General features: G+C 52.6%; 1 protein-coding gene across 1 annotated transcript in view; it reads left to right on the forward strand.

Moving 5' to 3' along the window:
• The window catches only part of EPHB1 (EPH receptor B1), a 79,275-nt gene extending 68,151 nt beyond the window's left edge, over nucleotides 1–11,124 (forward strand). Inside the window, exons 15-17 of the mRNA XM_030227046.2 lie at nucleotides 270–425; nucleotides 1,023–2,373; nucleotides 10,788–11,124. Of these exons, the coding sequence (XP_030082906.2) occupies nucleotides 270–425; nucleotides 1,023–1,131 (265 nt within the window). The 3' untranslated portion in view covers nucleotides 1,132–2,373; nucleotides 10,788–11,124. The remainder of the gene's footprint in view (nucleotides 1–269; nucleotides 426–1,022; nucleotides 2,374–10,787) is intronic.
• The last annotated feature ends 4,275 nt before the right edge of the window (nucleotides 11,125–15,399 follow it).

Here is a 15,399-nt window from a genome sequence, read left to right on the forward strand (position 1 = left end):
ACCATTTGGGTGTGGTGGCTGCTCTGCTGACGCCTGATCCCTGTGGCTCCTGCAGCTGGAATACAACGTGTGAGCTTGCAAAGCACTGCTTGGCACAGCAGTGTTCTCATGGGACAGGCCTTCCTCATGGCCTTCCATGGGTGTGTGCTGGGGGGAGCACAGGGATACTGAGAGTGGATTGGGGAGTGTGTCTGTGTGCTGGCCAGGCTCAGGCAGGGCAGCCCCTTGGTGCCAGCCAGGCTTGTCTCCAGCGGTGTTTCCTGTTTCAGGCCTTCTCAGCCCCTCCTCGACCGCTCCATCCCCGACTTCACTGCCTTTACCTCAGTAGATGACTGGCTGAGTGCTGTGAAGATGAGCCAGTACCGGGACAGCTTCCTGACTGCTGGCTTCACCTCCCTGCAGCTGGTGGCCCAGATGACATCCGAGTGAGTTGGCCATGCCAGGGCCGCCCAAAAGCAGGGTGCTGCCCAGCTGGGGAGGTGGGGAGGTCAGTTCAGGGCAAAGGACAGGTGTGAGCATCCCTTAGATTGGTCACTCAGAATCTGAAGGTGGCCACATTCACTATTTGGGGGTCAGTGTGTGGATGTCTCACTGCTTTCAGTGATGCTCATGGGGCCATACTTGAGCTCTGTGGATGTTCCAGCTGAGCTTACCTCTACTGGGTTGGAAGAGACCTTAAAGATCATTGAGTCCAACCCATGCTCTAACACCTCAACTAAACCATGGCACTGAGTGCTGTCTTTAAGACATCCAGAGATGGTGACTCACCACCTCCCTGGGTAGACCATTCCAGAACTTCATCACCCTTTCTGTAAAAAACTTCTTCCTGATATCCAAGCTATGTTTCCCTTGACGCACCTTGAGACTGTGTCCTCTGGTTCTGCCTGGTGAAAGAGACCAACCCGCCCTGACTACAACCACCGTTCAGGAAGCTGTAGAGTGATAAGGTCCCTTAGCAACAGCAAAACAGGTTCCCCACCCTCAGCTTCCCATTGACTTTCCTCTGTCTGCCTGTATTCCAGAGACCTCCTGAGAATAGGGGTGACTTTGGCCGGGCACCAGAAGAAGATCCTGAACAGCGTGCAGTCCATGCGAGTACAGATGAGCCAGTCTCCGACCTCGATGGCATGACATCCCTTGTCCCACGGGGAGGGGCCGGGGAGGGCAGAGGTGGGAGGGGAGGAACTGGCGCGGGGCAGCGCTGCCAGAGGAGCCGCCACTGCCTGGGGACTGCCACTGCAGCCCGAGGATGTTCCTGGGACTCACCTCTGACTGGTGACTTCCGTTCCTCACCAACAGAAGCACACTTACCAATGTCATGGGGGACAGCGTATAAATACATATAAATATGTACAAATCATATATTTAAAAAAGCAAAGCAAAACAAAAAAAATCATAAAAAACAATGAAGACAAACCAATGTGCGTTGGGGAAGCAAACCCAAACCCTAGAGACCAGACTCCAATCCCACCACCAGTGAGCAGTGGTCAAAACTGAGAAGGAGGAAGGGGCTGTTGGGGAGGGGAGAGGCATGAGATGGAGCATCCTGTCCAGAAGAACCACCTTCCTTTTTCTTCTTTTGCCCTTCCTCCCTGCCCTGGCCCTCCCGGCTCACGCCGCTCCCCTCTCTGCTCACGGACTGGGTGGAAGCGTCCTCAGATGTCTCTGCAGCTCCCTGCCATCCCACCCGGGTGCCGCTCCGGCAACTACCAAAGGACTTCACTGACCACTGCATGGGGGATCCGACTCAATCCAGTTAATGTCTTCATATTGAAGAAGAGATGTACCTTCAATAGAAAACCTTGGGTTTTGGTTTTTTTTTTTCTCTTTTGCTTGCATTTTTTTTGCAAAAAGGAAAAAAAGGATTTAAAAAAAAAAAAACAAACTCTCCATCCTGGAAAATGGAAAGAGGTGTTCCCGTGTGTGTGTGCGCGCTTGTGCGCCTGTGTATGTTGTCACCCTTCCGTGGACTCGCTGCTTGTCCATGACCGAAGACCAGCGCTGACCCTGCAACCAGCGGCCGGCCGGTCCCTGGCCCAGGGGGGCCAGGGGTTGTACCCACAGCCCCCAGGGGCAGGAGGCAGCCTGGAAGCACCTGGTGAAGAAGGAAGTGCTCAGCATCCTGCACATGGGCAGGAGGATGCCAAGGGCCGGCCGGCACGGTGGGGATGGGATGGGACTGGAGGAGCCACCGCGTGGCTGTGACTGGGTTGGTGGCTGCTGGAGGAGGAGAGATGCTCTGGGAAATGGACTGCTCAGGTCTCCAGGGCCTCAATGATGTCTGGAAGATGGCTACGGAGGACTTTTTCCCCCATCTTGTGGACCTAAGGATTTTGATATTGATTTATGGACTTAGGTTTCATGGCTTCAGAGGTAGGTCTGAGTGTCTTGTGTATCTCTGTCCATCCATCCGTCCTGCTCTATATTTTTCTGCTCTTCTTTATAGCCTCTCCCAGTGGATGTTTCCCCATATTTAATTTGATCTTTATTATTCTTTTTTTTTTTGGTTCCTCCATTGGTCTCCCAGGCAAATTGATCCGGTTAAAATTGCCCAACACGTGTTCAGTGTTTACCCAGAATATTGTAAGTCTGGGCCATCTGACTTCCCCTGCGGATCGCGCCAGGAGTTTATAAAACGAATGAACTCTTAATAAGGCTTTTACTTAGAGGGCTGTGTATGAGTTGCAATGATCCATCACCGTGCTCTCGCTGGCGCTGTGCCGCGTGGTGGCGGAGCAGTGGCATGAGCTGGCTGTGGCTGTGCCTCAGGGGCTGCAGGTCCCAGCTGGGATTTGGTGCTGTGGTGGCTCATATATACATAGAGATCCTCTGTCACTCACCCTCCATCCCTCTCACTCTTCCATCCCCACTGTGGCAATATGCCACATCTGCTTGTGGCATGGGGATGTCCTGCATCCATCCATGTCCTGGGGGTGTTCCTGAGCCACAGGGATGCCCCATGTCCAGCTGTGTTACAAGGGCTGCTTTACTTCTCAGCCCACGTCTGTCTGTGCCAAGGTGATGTCCTGTGTCCATGAGTGCTGTGAGGATGGCTCACGCCCACGTGGGCTGTGTTTTTTCCCCATGTCTCTCTTTGCCATGGGGCTGCCCATATCCAACTACACCATGGGATTGCTCCATGTCCATCTGCCCCATCACATTCCCATTTATGCCTGGAAATGCCTCACCAAATTTGCTGTCTGCCTCTGAACACAAGGAGAGAAGCCTGTGCTCTGCTTGCTGCCAGCACCTGTCCACATCTCCTGAGTGGGAACACTGTCCCTCCTCTATTGGGGCTGTCAGGGTCCTCTGTGGGTGGACCCCCATGTGTCCCATGAGGAGCATATGCTCAGTTCATGGTGGTTCATGAGGAACACGTTTGTGCTCATGGTTCATCACCACCAGCAGGTGAAGGATCCTTTGGGGTGCTCTCTACACCTCCAGGTTTTTTTCTTCCATTGCCCAAGGCAGGTGACCCGTGCTCTGCTGAAGAACAGGAACTAACATGATGCAGGAATGAGCTTGTTTCAATTCACTGAACTCCCCCCAGAGAAAGGGGCAGAGAAAAACCCCCCCTTGTTTACAACAGCAGGGACTGTTCCTCTTCCTGTCTGATAGAGGATTGCTAATACCTCTCGGGATGCTGGTGGCCCAAATCTGTATTCTGGGATGTTGTCACATGGAACACAACATGCAGATGGAGCAGGCGCCGTGCATGCTAATGCGCTGCCCCGCCACATTGGTATTCGCTGGCACTGAAGGGTCCTTTGTGGGTTTTTTTATGATTTCTCTTTTATTAGAAGGAAGCTAAAGGCGTTTAAAGGAACGAGTGACAGCCACACAGGCTAAATATCAATACTGCACCTTTATGGCTCCCCTGCCGCTATTGCCAGCCCTGTGAGCACCTGCGAGGCAGCTGCTACTGCCTGCTCACTGCTGTCCCTACCCCAGAACACCACGTCAACCCTGGTTTAGTGTAAACCCTTTAATGCAGAACTATAGTGTCACAGGGTGAGAATGGATCTCTGAGGCCATCGAGTCCAACCTGTGACTGATCCCCACCTTGTCAGTCCTGAGAACTGAGTGCCATGTCCACTGTTCCTTCAACACCTCCCATTCCAATGTTTAATCACTCCTTCAATGAAAGAATTGGTGTCCAATTTGAACCTTCCCTAGCACAGCTTGAGGCCATTTTGTGATGAATATGAAATGGGAATCATTGACTCCTGCCCATCCCACTCAGCAGATCAAGTATCCCTGAGGGATCAAACAGGCTGTCTGGGTGCTCAGGTGCTATCAGAGATGCCAAGACCCTCTTGGTTCCATTTCCCAGGCATGATGCTCCTTGGCTCTGAGCCACCAGCAGTGCTCCTGGGCATTGCCAGGGCTGGTGGCCTTTCCATTCTGTTGCCCTTTCCCAGCTGTCCAACATCTGATGTCTCCTGAGCTGTGTCAGAGCAGATGATTCCCATATGCCACCACTCCTAACCAGCTGTCCCTACATCTTGGCCTTGTGCTGGGACCGGTATGTGTCCCCTCCAGGGTCATGCAAGAGCCCAGCAGCAGACTGGTGATGCTCTGGGCTGAGCAAAGAGGATGCAGGTGGGCTCAAACAAATCCCTGCAGTGAAGAGACATCATGGGCCAAGGGAGTTGCTGTCTAGGTGATAATTGAGGGACGGTCACCACGAGCCACCTGTTCTCTTGCCTTTCAATGAAAATCATTTTATCCCAACCAGAAGATTTCATGAAAGGCCATCAGTCTGTTAGTGGAAAACAAAGGGGAAAGTCCAAAATAGCCGTGTTTGGTTTTTGCTTTTTATTGAAAAAAACCAGCATAAAAATTTCAGATGATTTCTGACAGACCATTCTGTTACTTTAGAGGCCTTTCTTCCACATAAAATCAGTTTTCCAAACTGTGAAACCTTCCTGTCTGGAAGTGATAGTGCTATCCCTGCCTGGCCGTGGCAGCAGTGTTGTGTTTGACCTGCTCCTCCTTTTCCTTTGTTTGATGCCAAGGAAGAGGCTCTCACCTCGACTTGGGTGGCACCTCTTTGATGCTGCTCTGTTGCTCCTGCTCTGGTGAGAGCCTTTTCCTTGGTTTAAAGATGAACACTCCAGTTTCACATCTGATCCAAACTGGTTGGTGTTGGACTTCCTTTCTTTGATCACAGAGGAGAAGGGATGGCTCAGAAGCTGTTTTCTGCCTGCAGAGTTATGGTTTAAAGGGAATAAAAAGGAGTTTTGGATCAAAGAGGACCAACTGCACAGGCTTTTCCTCTGGGCTAGGCTCCATGCATCACACAGGGTCCTGATGGGTTCCTGTGCCATGTGGAAGTGCTGGGAGGGGCCCATTGCTGGTGACCCCGCCGGGTTGGATCCTGACCCCTGCCACTGCTCATGAGTGAAGCTCAGTCACAGTGCCTTGCTCTTTTGCTGCATTCCACATGAATATCCATGCATGGATGTGGCTGCGTGCCCGGGTGAGCCCACCTCACCGTCACCCTGATCCTGGCCTTTCACTTTGTGCTCTGCAGTCATCATCTCCTTCTCTCCATTTCTATGGCAACTGTAAAAACCTCAACCCTTTTGTGTCTTTTTAGGGGATTTTTTGTGTGTGTGCCTGGGTTGGTTTGTCCTTTTTGCACAGAGTGTTAAATCAAAAAAGGGACTTTTGGCTACCAAACCCCTGCTCTGAGCTTGGCCCAAGGTCTCCTGTGAGAAGCAGTGGGCAAGATCCTCCTCACAACTGGACTGGGTGTTGCCAAGTGGCTCCACATTTCCAGCCCTGCTGTTACTTCCCTCATCCCCCAAAAATCCCCATTTGCAATTCAGCTGCGTTGTTCTCCCCTGGGGCTTTTCCATGCTTTTTCCACAGCCCCATCCCTGCGTGTGATGGAGAAGCAGCAAGCTTCTCAACAGCAGTAATTAAAAGGAGATGTGGTGCCTCTGCCAGGGAAGGTGCACCCAAGACCCTTGCATCTCTGAGGCTTGAATGCGGAAGAAGAGCATGTATTAATGGTATAATTACGTGCCTCTTTCCAGAAAAAAAAAAAAAAGAATGTATTTTATGCCATTTAATGACCTTCAAATTAACAGTTCTTTGAAAGCACTTATGTATATTTAATTTTAAATATTTCTGCAAGTCAGAGCAGGGCTTGCAATGAAAACAGCAGGCAGCCAGTTTTTAAATAAGAGTGATCTCAAACCATTATTTCTGAGCCTGTCAGCTCTTGGTGCTTCTAATGCTCCTTTGCCAAGGAGAAAACAGGGCCATCCTTCCCCCTTGCCTGAGTCTCGTAGGACCTCTTCTGCTTTCTGTTTTTCCAGCTGTTTGATTCAGAGAGAAGAAAGGGGTTGAGTTGCAGAATCTCAGCAATAAGTTTGCCTGCATCCCAAGGACATCTCTGTGGGAACATCCCAGTTGGTCCTTGTTCCAGGATAAATCATTGGGCATCACCCATGAAAGGTTTTTTGCACTGCCATCAGCCCCTGCCATTGTTCTGAGATGGGGACAGACACGTTTCCCTTTGTTGAGGTCTGAATTAAGGCTTTTGCCTCTGATCCATAAAAACTGCCGATATATCTGAGCCACTTTGTGTTCACTTGGAAATCATTACTCTTAAACATTGAATTTGAGTTAAAAAAAAAAGGATCAATCAGCTTCCGAGACGAGGAATGGATTTACAGACCCAGAAATGTTCTGTAGCTCCAAGGCCACCTGTCCTCCTTTCCTGGTGGAAAGGGTGGGGCCCAGGGAGTCACAACCAGCTCCAACACCCATGAGGTGCTGCTCATCCCTGCTGTCCCAGTGTCCCCGCTGCATGAGGAGCTGCAGGGGGGTTTAGCGGTCAGGTTGTTGTCTGCTGTGGTGCCTCTTCTGTGAAGGATGCTGCCAGGGTGGATAGTGATCCAGTACTTGGATCATTCCTAGTGAGTCTCCTCAGAATTTTGGAAGTTCCAGAAACTTCTTGAGTGATGATGGGGGGGAAGCCAGCTCCACACTGACAGGACTCCTGTGGCAAGTTTTTTCATGCCATCAGTGATTTCTTTGCTGCTCCTGTTTTGCCTTATGTTTTTCCTTTTTTGGGGTTTTGGAGGTGTTCTTTGGGATCATCTTGGATCATTGACCCTCCTGCCATGGGGGAATGGCTCTGCCTCTCCCAGCTGAGCTCAATCTCCTCCAAAGCCTGTCTGGGAGGTGTGGGAGCTGCTGTTGGGTTGTGCTCTCCCATTTTTGATGTTCTCAGGGTTTGGCTCTGTGTCTCAGGGGAGATCTGCTGGCTCATCTCCACCAGTGGGCCCTCATGGGCTCTGTTGCCTTACCAGAGTTTGACATGGAAAAGGGAGCTTCTCTCCTCAGGAGAGGACCTCTGCTTTGCCTGGCAGGAAGAGATGTAAGATGGGAACCGTGAGCATCCATGGCAATCAGTGTGATATCTTGGTTCCTGTCAGAGCAGCAGATCAGTGCTGGGGAGGGAAGTGCACCTGTCTTGGTGACCATGGTGCCTTTCACCTGTGCCTTTTTGGGCTGTCAGAGCTGCTGGCACTTGGGTGGCGTCCCAGGACTGTCACTTTTGGCTGGCTGTCCTCCACGGACCAGCACTGTGAGCACCCCTCCAGCCCAGGGGGCACAGATGCCCCCTTCTCCCTGTCTGTGTCCAAGCACTGCTGCTGCTCCTGCTCTCCTTCCTCTGGCCATTGGAATTTAAACAGCCCCAAAGCTGCCCCCTTCTCCCTGTCTGTGTCCAAGCACTGCTGCTGCTCCTGCTCTCCTTCCTCTGGGCATTGGAATTTAAACAGCCCCAAAGCCCCTGGCTGTCCCACCCCGCTGCATTGTTCTGCTGTAGTGGCAATTTTGGGGACATCTCCGTGTCCTTGTGGACCCCAACACATGGTCAGCTGCATTGCAGGTGACACACCATGGAGGGGGTGGCCCCGTCAGTGGCAGAGGCAGGATGGTGTTGGGGTCTCCTGGCCTGTCTCTAGAGGATTAATGCTGGAGGAGGTTAATCTGAACAAACCAGCCCTGTGAATTTTAAGTGGATTAGCTGAACTCTGCTCCTTCCCAAAGCAGACAGTGCCCTTTTGGGGCGCATGTGGAAGTGGATTAGGCAAAAATCTCCTTAAGGCTGCGTTAATTCCAGATAAGTGTAGGGGGATTAACGCCCGTCCACTTAAAAAAATTAATTGGAGTGAACTTTTCTCTGTGTCCCCAAGTAAACAAGACTCGGAGCTTTCCCCATCCAGCAGCTGGGCTGTGCCTTTCCCTTCTCTGCTCTCCCATCCCCTCATGTTGTGCAGGAGCTGCCATCATGGTGGGGGAACCTGCTCCTCTCTGATTATCCTCAGGGGCCTCATTAGGCCATTGAACCCTTGTGTGAAGGTAGGGAGAGAGGGCAGGAAAATTATGGTCACCATCAGTGCAATTATCAATGCTAATTAGTGCCAAGCAGGACTGACAGCAGGAGGTGCAGCCCATGGCAAGTGTTGTCTGAGGAGCCAGGTGAGCCTCACATCACATCCTTGTGGGGCTTCCATGGACAAGCAGATGTGGAATGTGCATATATTGCTTGGTTTACTTGTTTTTCTCCACTGTGCTTTGGCTGAACTCTTCAGATTCCACAGCCTAAATATTTGGGAGACAGCCAGAGGCTGCCGTGGTCAGGGGCTCAGACTGGGGTTAGTGACTGGGTGGCAGTGCCATGTCATGTTTCTGATGGTGCCTGGATGGGGATGGGGCTCTGGGAGGCCCCAGGGAAAAGGGGGTGAGATGAGACTCCTTTTGGGCTGGTGCTCAGGGGGGGCTTGCAGGATACAGGGACAGCTTTGGGTCACTCCCAGAGTTGCCTCCATCCTTCCCAATTCCCACCTTTTTCCATGGCATCACACGGGCACAGCAGCTGTGTTTGCAGAGCCACCCATCCTTGATTATTTTGGGTATTTGCAATTCTGCCCATTCCCAGGAGTGTGGAAAGGGAGAGGCCCGGGGGGTGATACGGTGCCTGCATCCCAGCCACGCTGCTCGACAGCTCCTTCCGCCGCACAGACGTGGCCTTTTCATTGCTATTTGTGTCACGGCAGCACTCGGAGGCTGAGATCAAAGCCCTGCCCGCCTCGCAGGGGTTCCCACGCCGGCGCTCCGGGAGGAGGAGGAGGTGGGATGAGGGGGTGACTCGGTGGCTGCGTACCTGTGGATGAGCTGCGCTGCCCCCAGCCCCCCCACCCCAATCCTCATCAAGCTGTTCGTGACCTGTCCCTCGGGTCTCTTGAGATCCATCCTTTGGGATCGGCACAAATCATCCTTAGCTGTCCCTGGATCATTTTTGCCCGACGAAGAGAAGGGCTGCAGCTGCTGTGGGAGAGCCGAGCCTGCAGCCACCACCCCCGGCAGGGCGCGGGTTCCCCAGGGAAAATAAACCCCAAACCCTTGGGCAGCTCTGCTCTGCCGGGCGGGTTGGGAAGGAGGGCTGAGAGCCGGGAATGCGGCGGGAGAAGGCGGTGGCGGGGCCGGGAGCAGCGCCCGGGGCCGGACCCATGCTCGAGTCCGTCTTTAACGTGGCAGAATCCGGAGCCGATAGAAATCCCCGCCACCCCACCAGAGATGGGGTGGCGGGGATTTCTTTCCACCCAGCCCCCGGGACCCGCCCGGCTCTAGCAGCGAGTTCAGCATCCTTACATCAGTCGTGTTTCTGTTACAGCTTTTTTTCCAAGTGTTTTGCTGTTCTGATCCCACTAACGTTAACGAGAGCTGTGAGACCAAACCTCCAAGCATGGCACCAAAAGTGGCCCCCTACGCCCAAGAAATAGCCAGCAATATCTTTTCCCCCCAGCTCAAGTTCCCTTTTTAAAAGATAATCTCAATTTCTCTTCCCTTTTCTCTGCCCCTTTTCCCATGAAACATTACATTACTAAATAAAACTTTCATTACTACCTGGGTTTGCTAAAGAAAAAAATTATTTCCATTCAGGAGAATGATGAATTTTAATAGGAGTGAAATGTCAGGCACAGCTGGGGTGGGTTTCTGAAAGCATTGGTATGTTTGGAGAGGCACAGAGATGCCCAGCAATAATTAGCCAGTGAGCCCCCTTTTTTTGTGACCTGGCAAAGGGACCCAGCAGTCAATTGCTTTGTTATTTAATGTGCTGCCTTTATGTTTCCAAGGTGCAATTGTATATTAAAAGCATCTTTGCCTCTCCAAAGTAGCTAAATAATGGCATTTTGCTGCTGTGTGGTACTTGTTGGTTATAGGGTGTGGAAAAGGTGCTCCTGGGGCTGCTCCTCTGGTTCCCAGACCTTTTGGTTTCCCCCTGGCAGCAGAGAAAATGGGGATATTTTATTTTTGTTACATTAGAAAAAGCGATTTGATGGTGCCTTGTGGTTTGCTCCTGCTTTACACCGTGAGTGGGGGGGAGCAGTGGGAGGGGGTGGAAAGGCATCTTGGCTGCGGGGGGACACAGATACCCGATACCCTCCCACCCCCAAGATCACATCCCAGCCTCCACTCCCTAAAGCAACTCAGCTTCACAAAGAATTCCATCTCTTTTCTCCCTGAAGAGAAATGGAGAGCTTTCAGTGAAATCATCACTTTTCTGACAGCATATTAATTAATCCTTGCTTTTTTTTTTTTTTTTTTTTTTTTTTTTTTTTTTTTTTTTTAAATTGAGAGGTGCTGGATGTGCTGTAAGAAGCCTTTGGGTTTCTCTAGGTGCGGGGAAGGACGCGTGGCTCTCTGAGCTCTGGACGTGTCTATTCTCACCCTCTCCTCGTCTTCCTCTTGCCTTGCAGGGGCGTGGAGTGCAGCATTGCAGCGGGGCAGCAGCGTCGGAGAAGGGGCCCCAGGGGCCGCTCCCCAGCCCAGGATGCTCCGGGAGGTCCCGCAGCGCCCAGGTCCCCGTCCCCCCGAGCCGCGGCGTGTCCCGGGCCAGCCCTACCCTGTCCTGTACATAACCAGTGAGATGTCTGTAAAAGATTTCAACCCTTGGAATTTTTTTTTGCTCCCCTCTCCCCCTCCCCTTCTTCCCCAATTTGTTGATTGTGTTGAAATTGTCGGAGTTTGTAACAGTATCTTTCAGAGAATATTGTACTAAAGAGAAAATTGCACTCAATAAAAAGGATGAAATAAGCCTGGTCCCTCGCCTTTCCCTTCCCAGGGGCAGCCTTCCTGCTGCCGGCTTCTCTTCAGCTCGGAGCTGGGGGAGTGTTTGCCATGAATATTCATTTGGGGAGCTGGCAGCGCTCCACCGCTCCTTGACTTTACCTCGAATGTTGATGTCTATCAGATTTGGCTCCCCGGTTTGTAAATGAAGTGACTTTATTCTCGGCGATCCCTATCGGAGCTTGCTCGCAGCAAAAAAGCCGGGAGAAGGAGTTTTCTTGGCGCGGCTGTTTGTGGGGAGCGCCTTTCAAAGCCCTGCTGGGCGATGGCTCAGGGAAGCCGCGCTGGAAGCGCTGCCTGGGATCAAAGTGCCGTCCCTGCTGGCTCCGAGCTTCCCGAGTCCTGCTGGAGCCTGTCCATGCACCTCGTCCTGAACCTGCTTTCCTTAAGGATTACTGTAAATGATGGCTGGAAAATGGATTCTTCCTCGTGCATTGCCTGCACTTGGGCATTTCATCCTGCTGGGATCAATCACACAACCCGTCCAGCTCTGTCACACACACTCTTGGGGTGGTCCTGTGCAGGCTCAGGAGCTGGGCTCCATGATCCTTGTGGGTCCCTTCCACCTCAGGATATTCTGATTCTCTGATCTAGGTGATGCTGAGAGCAGCTGGTCCTGCCAGACTGGGACCATCCTCCAGCTGACAACAGGGGCTGAAACAGGGGCTAAAGGTTTTGTAAATTAAAAATATGCAGCCACCAATGAGTTATTTGGGGTTCAGAAAGGGGAGCTGCTACTGGGAGAGCTCTGGAGGTGGGGTTAGGGGTTCCCATGGCTGGGGTTTTGGGGTGAGCCCTGAGTAGGGAGGCAAGCAGTGCTTCAGCTGTAGATGGGGCTGGCAGAGCCCTGCGGTCCCTGGCATCCTGTGATTGTCCCACCAGTGATGGTGTTGATATAGGGTGTTCTCCTGGCTCCTGTCAGATTTCCAAGTCCTTTCTGCTTCTCCAGGGCCATTAGAGCTGGGATGTCTTTATTACAGGGATTTTTGAGTGAGTGAGTTCTATGTGCTGGTGGGGATTGCTCCAGGTCCCTGCAGGCAGGACTCCACTGCCCCAGACTTCCATACCACAGTGAGGTTTGCCACACACTTCACACAGGGACAGAACTGTAGTTTTGGGTGTTTTGCATGGCTTTTTTTTTTTTTTGCCAAGCCCATCCCAACAAATGAAAGCAGGGAGTCTCTGCCATCTTTGGATATGTAAGATGCAAATAGGCAGCAGCTGATGGAGGGTAGGGTGAAGTTGTTTGTGTCCTTAATTGAGTAGGCACTTGATTTAATGGGCTTCTGGTGTGGTTTAAATGAGTGTTCATGTTTCTTGAATCCTCTGGGATTTGGGATGCTGGGAGGATGTATCCTTCACACAAGTCAGTATGAGGTTTTCCCCTTAAGTAACCAATAGACATTTACAGGCAGTGCTTGAAGTACTTCCTGAAGTAGTTTGCCTTCGGAGAGCCTTTTAACAGGGTCTGGGGGAGCTCTGCTGAGGGCTCTGAAGGACCCTGGGGAGCTGAAAGCCCCTTGGCAGAGCCTGGATATGGCCAGCCAGTCTCTGACAGGCCCTCACTCCCTGATTCAGGTTTATACAGCCGCAGGCTCTGGAGGCTGTGTTTGATTTCCCCCAGGGGATAACCAGTCACCATCTCTGCCTGTGTCCCAGCTGGAGCAAGATGTCATTTATGAGGCCACACAGCATCCAAAGAAACTTTCCCTGAGCTTTCAATACAGACACAGGTGACTGTCACTGCCAGAACAGAGCCTAACCCTCAGAATGAAAAATCTTTCCTTCATGGCTCTAAGGTTTGAAAAATGGAAGCAGAGTGTTGGCTCTGATTACCCTGCAGCAGCTCCCAGAAATCCCAACGCACCCGGCGCTCCAGCACAGCAGAGTGATGCCAGCCTAACTCCAGCCTGGCAGTGGAATAAATCCTTATTTACCCCGCTGCAAGGAGAAAACTGAGCCAGGACTGTGCTCAGCTCCATGGGGTGCAATGAGGGACTTCCCTGGGCGCTCTCGTGAGAGACTCTTGCTCTTATTCCAATGCACAGCTCTGGCCCAAGGTCAGCCCTTCCCATGGGAAGAGAGTGGCTGGGAATGTATTGGCTGTGCAGAGATGTGGCAGGAAAGGAGGGAGAGGTCAGACACACATCCCCTGGCCTCTCCCACCTCCCCTCCCTCCCTCCCACACTTGGCAGTGAAAGACAAATAAAAGATGAGCCCAAGAGGACCATAGGCTAAATTGTAATTGGAGCAATATGGGCCGATGATAAAGTTCTGTGCCAACCCACATTAACTGGCAGCATCTGCTGGAATTATTGGAGATGCCTCATAGCCTATTAAAAGTGCTGGGATTTTCCTGGAGGACAAGCCAGGGAGGCTCAGCAGTGCTGCAGAGCCAGGAGGGCTCGGATGGAGCTGGTCTGAGGCTGCTGCAGTGTTGAAATCTCTTCCAGGCCCTCTGGAGAAGTTTTAAGGGATGCTCTCAAGAAAGTCACCTCCTGTGACTTTCTTGTCACATGGCTCCTTCCTGTTCCTGTGGTCACCCCACATACCCCTCCTAAGTGACACCACAACCTCCCTCTGCTCCAGGGTGATGGGGACAGGGCAGGATTTACTCCAGGCAGTTCTTTTAGCTGAATTTCAGGTACTATCCTGATTAAACCTGCACAGCTGCCCCCTTTGCTGCCCCAAAGCCACCAGCAGCACCCAGGAAGGAGATTCTGCCCCTCTGCTCTGCTCAGGTGAGACCCCACCTGCAGTGCTGCATCCAGCTCTGTGGCCTCCAGCATAAGAAGTATGTGGAACTGTTGGAATGAGTCCAGAGGAGGCCATGGAGATGCTCCCAAGGGAGCCCCTCTGCTCTGGAGCCAGGCTGGGAGAGCTGGGGGTGTTCACCTGGAGAAGGGAAGGTTTCAGGGACACCTTAGAGGCCCTGCCAGCCCCTAAAGGGCCTCCAGGAGAGCTGGAGAGGGACTTTGGAAAGGGATGTAGGGACAGGACAAGGGGAAATGGCTTCCCACTGCCAGAGGGCAGGGTTAGATGGGACATGGGGAAGGAATCCTTCCCTGTGAGGGTGGTGAGGCCCTGGCACAGGCTGCCCAGAGCAGCTGTGACTGCCCCATCCCTGGGAGCGTCCAAGGCCAGAATGGACAGGGCTTGGAGTAACCTGGGATAGTGGGAGCTTGGATGAGCTTCAAGGTCCCTTCCAAGCCAAACCCTCCTAGGATTCCAGGAGGCTCCCAGATACACACTCTCACCTAGCTGGCTGTGCTAATCCCACCTCCTGGGATTTGGGCAGGATGGGAGGACATGTTTGAGCTGCTCCTGTGCTCTGAGCTGGGCTCCTCTGCCCCTGCCCTCAGCAATGGGGAGGATTCAGGATATTTTCCAGCAGGACCTGCCCCCCAGAAACACCTCTCACACGCACCTGGCCCTGGAGGAGTGGGAATGCTTTGCTGTAAGGTGCCCTGGAATTAACCTAGGTGGGAAAATGTCTCTGCTGTCACCCCAGCTTTGGGGACTGCCTCTGCTGCTTGCAGACCCAACTGGAGATACTGGTGCCCCTCTGAAGGAACATGGGAAGTGAAAAGCTTCCCAAAACTCCACAATATCCGGGCTCAAGACCCAGGCAGGCTCAGCAGTTCTGCCCACGTGCCCTCGTTCAAGTGCCAGGCAGGGCTGGGAGGTGCATTCCCCACCCCAGCCGAGGGGATGTGTTCCCTGCCTGGCCCTGTGCCACACCCAGAGCTGCTCCCCAGCCCTTCCTCTCCTGGTGCCACGGCAGCCCATGCATTATTTACCATCCTCTTCCTGCATGCCAAATTATTCATTTCCCTCATGGGCCCTTTCCCTGGCTCTCTAATCAGAGTTTCTTAGCTCCTTATAAACACTAATGAATTTATTTCTCCATGCCCTTATGAGGGAGATGGGGTATTTTATCTTCTCTATACACAGCTAGCTCAAGTGTGGATTTAGGGACTTCAAAGCAGCCTGGGAGGCCTGCAGAGCTGGTGTTCCACAGCCAGGGGAGTCCTGGGAGGCCTGCAGAGCTGGTGTTCCACAGCCAGGGCTGTTTGGCACCCAGCAGTGGCCACTGGCTCTGGGTGTCCCAGCACAGAGCGGGGGAGTTTGTCCAGCCTGGTGCTGGCCCCATGCTGCTGGTCCCTGCTCAGCCTTCATCCCTGCAGCTCCATCCTCCCACCTCTCCTTCTCTGTTCAGTGTCTGTTTGGTCACTTGGCTCT

The sequence above is a fragment of the Serinus canaria genome, chromosome 9 (genome assembly GCF_022539315.1).
Source record: "Serinus canaria isolate serCan28SL12 chromosome 9, serCan2020, whole genome shotgun sequence".
In the NCBI taxonomy this organism is placed as follows: domain Eukaryota; kingdom Metazoa; phylum Chordata; class Aves; order Passeriformes; family Fringillidae; genus Serinus; species Serinus canaria.